This window comes from Schistocerca americana, chromosome 7, assembly GCF_021461395.2.
Source record: "Schistocerca americana isolate TAMUIC-IGC-003095 chromosome 7, iqSchAmer2.1, whole genome shotgun sequence".
Lineage (NCBI taxonomy): Eukaryota > Metazoa > Arthropoda > Insecta > Orthoptera > Acrididae > Schistocerca > Schistocerca americana.
Window position 1 is genome coordinate 153,094,118 of NC_060125.1, and position 5,636 is coordinate 153,099,753.

The window sequence follows — 5,636 nt, forward strand, 5'->3', positions numbered from 1 at the left end:
CTTACATCACAACACAGTACTTACACAACCATCCCATTCATATGAAAATACAGAGAACATGAGACGCAACTGTCATTTCACCTTATAGTACACAGGCCTTGTGGCAAATAATATTACTATCAATGCTCGCTTCTTTATCCAGAGAGTATTTACAACCATAGGCAATGAAATGTTCAATAGCAATAATGTGCGTAAGATCATTGCATTTTATGATGCTGTTTAGATCTGTAAATTGTCTCGGCGGTTCAGTGGTAAAACACCAGACTACGATTTCAAAGATTTTGGATTCGATCATCGAACAGCACTAGAATTTATACGTGTCACTTATCGCTCCTTGGCTATATTTGCTGAAGGGAAAAATGGTGAGTTGGAGCGTAGTTCGGAATCCACGTTAAACTGTATGTGCCCCTATATGTGTCTAGCTAAGTCAGTTCAGAGATCGGAGGAAGAAAATTGCATACCACCTCCAACAGGACCATGCCTACTAATATACTATGGTGTTCTGATTGATGACTTCTTTACTTATCAAACTGGAGTACTGTTTATCTGGATTTCTGGTCAACGTTATTAAGTTTCCTGTTCTGATAAATGTGGCACTGTCTGTCTTTCTCATATTCGACAGCATGTTGTCAACAGTTGAAATAACCTTCTGCTTTAGCAGTTTCGTAAATTTTATAATTAAATAAATTTGGTATTTGAAAATGAGCTTAATACAATCCAGAATACATGTATATGAAAATTACAACAAAGTATTTGCCATATCCTTACGAATTATACACTTCAAATTTTAACACTGAGATAGTCACGTGCCTGTTTTCACGATTTTGATGATTCCATTGTCACTATGTAGTTATAAAACACCAAACTAAACTTTTGCCCAGGTGTTACAGTCTATACTACTACACAAAAAACCGACCATGGTGGCGCATTGGTTAGCACACTGGACACTCATTCGGGAGGACAACAGTTCAGATCCGCGTCCGCCATACAGATATAGGTTTCCCGTGATTCCGTAAATCACTCCAGGCAAATGGTTCCTTTGAAAGGGCACGGCCGACTTCTCATCTGATTAGGGACCGATGACCTCGCTGTGGAAAATTTTTGACCGATTTATTCGAATTCTCTCATATATATATATATATATATATATATATATATATATATATATATACTCCTGGAAATGGGAAAAAGAACACATTGACACCGGTGTGTCAGACCCACCATACTTGCTCCGGACACTGCAAGAGGGCTGTACAAGCAATGATCACACGCACGGCACAGCGGACACACCAGGAACCGCGGTGTTGGCCGTCGAATGGCGCTAGCTGCGCAGCATTTGTGCACCGCCGCCGTCAGTGTCAGCCAGTTTTCCGTGGCATACGGAGCTCCATCGCAGTCTTTAAAGGTCGGGACACACAGGTCCGGGCCGTGTCAGGGCCGAGCGTCGGACGAGTGGCGGCCGTGCTCCGGTCCGTTCCTGCAGGGGCCACACATGACCGGGGCACGTCCGTGTCTCTGTTGTTCCTTGTAGTGACTCGGACGCGGTGAGCTGTGTTTCTGTTTGTGAAAGCTGTAAAACATGTTCACTAATTTTCGTAATAGTGAATTAGGACTTATAGCACTTGCTTTAGACGAAGAGGAAAACGAACGAAGGCAAACAAGAAGAAGAAAATTATGGATCCACAGTGCCTGGAAAACAAGACCAGTACAGGGAGAGTTTCGAACACTATTTTCTCACCTCGTAGATGATGAGACTAAGTTTTATGAATATTTTAGGATGACGCAGTACACCTTCTGTGAACGTTTAAAGAAACTAGAACCAAGGCTGAGAAAAAATGACACGTTCTGGAGAGTATCAGTTTCACCCAAAGAACGACTGGCTGTTTTTTTACGGTAGGTTAAAGATAAGTACACAGAACACAAATAAATAAGAAGTTTTAAGGACAGCGTTTTTATTTTATTACTTTAGTAATTGAAAGATAAATACATAAGTTAGTAAATAATACAGTTAAATTTCTACTACCCTAAGAAAAACAAATGAGGACTATTCAGTGAATTAGTTTCTGAAGCTGATGAGGATGCAGGGGAACTTGGAGGATGATGGCTTTGGTTATTTATATACGAATTGTGCGAATCCCTTTGCAGGTCCAAAAGCTGCTGTGTAGGTTCTGTTGACTCGTTTCCCACAGGTGAAGGATATGGTGTTGAAACAGATTTTGCTGAGGAATTGGAGGATGATGGAGTGAATTGATGGACTGATACGTCATTCATGAGTTGCTTCAGTTCAAAGTCTTGTACAATTGAAAAAATCCTACTTTTAGCTTGATGAAACAGTAGTGGATGCAATGATTTTAGGGCTGGTGCTATACCAGCCAAAAAAGCATCAGCTGGGTTTTGTATATCTCTCTGTTTTTCAGGTTTTTTTTCTGCCAAAATGTAAGCCATGAGCTGGCTTGATGCAGATTCTTGTGGTTTAACCTCACGCTGAAATTTTCGTTTCAGTGGTGGTTCCATAAACGTGTTCTTCTTTGAAGTGACGGACGAATGAGCTGAGGGCGTCTGGGAATGCCGAGTGCGCTCTATCAAATTCTCTGTTTCACTATCCTGGGTTTTAATGATCCATTCTTCATCTGCAATGTCTTCTTGTGTAGACACTTTTTCGTTTTCAACAATCGACTGCTCCTCTTGGGAATCTGAATTTGATTCTTGTTTATGCTCATTATTGTCTTGCGTGTAAGGAACATTGGAAACTGTTTCTCGTTCAACCATGTAAGGTAGCAGGAACGTTAAGAGATCTCCATACTTGTATTTATGTTGATGAACAGCAGCTTGTCCTGAAACAGTTTTCCTTTTCTGCAAGGTCTTCCTTAGTTGGTCACGAACAGATGCCCATTTTTTTTTGCATTCCTCTATTCCACCTGTAGCAAAAATATTTTAAATCGCGTATTTATATTACAATCTTTAAAATGCTGAAAATATTTTATAGATTATAGAGTATTTCTCATCTTATACATTCAATTTTTTTCAGGTTCCTTGCTACAGGAGATTCCTTTAAAACTATTTCCTTCAGCTACAGGTTGGGAAAATCCACAGTTGCAGCTATCGTCCATGACACCTCTAGAACAGTTATCGATTTATTGTTAGAAGAGGTGATGCCTGTGCCGAATGAAGAAAAATGGAATGCTATAGCTGAGGAGTTTTGGACAAAATGGCAGTTTCCAAACCGCATTGGATCTTTAGATGGAAAGCACGTAACAATACAGGCTCCAAACAACTCAGGAAGTCTCTATTGGAATTACAAAAAAACATATTCCATTGTGCTTCTTGCTCTGGTTGACCCATGTTATAATTTTATTGCAATAGACGTGGGAGCGTACGGAAAAAACTCTGATGGAGGCATTCTAGTAAATTCAAATCTTGGAAAGTCATTGGAAAACAATACCCTTAGCGTCCCAAAGAGTAAAACTTTACCTGGAACTGATGTTGAACTTCCAATGGTAATTGTAGGCGATGAAGCTTTCCCTCTCAAAACATACTTGATGCGACCATATCCTGGCAGGAACTTAACAAATGACAAGGCTATATTTAATTATCGTTTGAGTCGGGCAAGAAGAATATCCGAAAATGCATTCGGTATATTGCAACAGAAATTTCGAATATTTAGAAGAATCCTTCAGGGAGATCCTAATAACCTTACAATGATTGTGACGGCTGCGTGTGTACTGTACAACTTTATTCGAAAAATGGAAGGTTATAGGGTGCCCGAACAGAGGATGGATCAAACGGAAACTGCTGAGGGATCCGGAAGTTCATCAAATCTTCGAAACCTACCTCGAATTCGTGGGAGATCAACAGATGCTGCATTTGCTGTACGAGAACAACTCAGAAAATTCCTGAACTCTCCACAAGGGACTGTGGAATGGCAAGAACATGTCGCCTTGGCGATATAACGATGACATAAACCAAACATCTGTTTGTAAAATAAAAAGTAAATAAATATCTTTCGGGTATTAAAACTTGTATAGTTTTTATCTTACCTTTGGCTTGTAGATCTGTTGCAATTGTCTTCCAAACTCTGTCTTTGTACTCGATATTCCTGTAGTTCTCACTTCCCTGATCGTAAAGAACAGGAAACTTACGAACTTCCTCTATTAGTCGCTCCACATCCATGTTTTGTACACAGAACAGTTTTGCCCAGTTGCACAGCTCACAAGACAACCCCACCGTCAGGCCGTGTCCGTCACGTGAAAATTTAAACACGGCGAATCCCGCCCGGCCCGGCCCCGGCCCGTTGACGTTCCCCGTGCACGGCCCGGTCAAGTGGGGCCCGCTGCATTTGTTTTAATGTTGTATTTCGTAGTCCGGGTGACGGCCGATACTCGGACGTGTCTCGGCACGGACACGGTCCTGACATGTGTGTCCCGACCTTAACACTGGTAGCATGCCGCGACAGCGTGGACGTGAACCGTATGTGCAGTTGACGGACTTTGAGCGAGGGCGTATAGTGGGCATGCGGGAGGCCGGGTGGACGTACCGCCGAATTGCTCAACACGTGGGGCGTGAGGTCTCCATAGTACATCGATGTTGTCGCCAGTGGTCGGCGGAAGGTGCACGTGCCCGTCGACCTGGGACCGGACCGTAGCGACGCACGGATGCACGCCAAGACCGTAGGATCCTACGCAGTGCCGTAGGGGACCGCACTGCCACTTCCCAGCAAATTAGGGACACTGTTGCTCCTGGGGTATCGGCGAGGACCATTCGCAACCGTCTCCATGAAGCTGGGCTACGGTCCCGCACACCGTTAGGCCGTCTTCCGCTCACGCCCCAACATCGTGCAGCCCGCCTCCAGTGGTGTCGCGACAGGCGTGAATGGAGGGACGAATGGAGACGTGTCGTCTTCAGCGATGAGAGTCGCTTCTGCCTTGGTGCCAATGACGGTGGTATGCGTGTTTGGCGCCGTGCAGGTGAGCGCCACAATCAGGACTGCATACGACCGAGGCACACAGGGCCAACACCCGGCATCATGGTGTGGGGAGCGATCTCCTACACTGGCCGTACACCACTGGTGATCGTCGAGGGGACACTGAATAGTGCACGGTACATCCAAACCGTCATCGAACCCATCGTTCTACCATTCCTAGACCGGCAAGGGAGCTTGCTGTTCCAACAGGACAATGCACGTCCGCATGTATCCCGTGCCACCCAACGTGCTCTAGAAGGTGTAAGTCAACTAACCTGGCCAGCAAGATCTCCGGATCTGTCCCCCATTGAGCATGTTTGGGACTGGATGAAGCGTCGTCTCACGCGGTCTGCACGTCCAGCACGAACGCTGATCCAACTGAGGCGCCAGGTGGAAATGGCATGGCAAGCCGTTCCACAGGACTACATCCAGCATCTCTACGATCGTCTCCATGGGAGAATAGCAGCCTGCATGGCTGCGAAAGGTGGATATACACTGTACTAGTGCCGACATTGTGCATGCTCTGTTGCCTGTGTCTATGTGCCTGTGGTTCTGTCAGTGTGATCATGTGATGTATCTGACCCCAGGAATGTGTCAATAAAGTTTCCCCTTCCTGGGACAATGAATTCACGGTGTTCTTATTTCAATTTCCAGGAGTGTATATATATATATATAT

General features: G+C 44.4%; 1 protein-coding gene across 1 annotated transcript; it reads left to right on the forward strand.

Moving 5' to 3' along the window:
- The first annotated feature begins 1,579 nt into the window (after positions 1 to 1,579).
- LOC124622808 (protein ALP1-like) lies at positions 1,580 to 3,950 on the forward strand. Its single transcript, XM_047148599.1, has 2 exons — positions 1,580 to 1,893; positions 3,029 to 3,950. Exons 1-2 carry the CDS (start codon positions 1,580 to 1,582, stop codon positions 3,948 to 3,950), a joined length of 1,236 nt encoding a protein of 411 aa, XP_047004555.1.
- Positions 3,951 to 5,636: the final 1,686 nt, after the last annotated feature.

What these genes read in the sequence shown, in the direction of transcription:
- LOC124622808 (XM_047148599.1), top strand. Translation starts at nt 1,580, where the DNA reads ATGTTCACTAATTTTCGTAATAGTGAATTAGGACTTATAGCACTTGCT. An exon ending in CGACTGGCTGTTTTTTTACG is followed by an intron (nt 1,894 to 3,028) that starts GTAGGTTAAAGA and finishes AATTTTTTTCAG; the next exon opens with GTTCCTTGCTACAGGAGATT.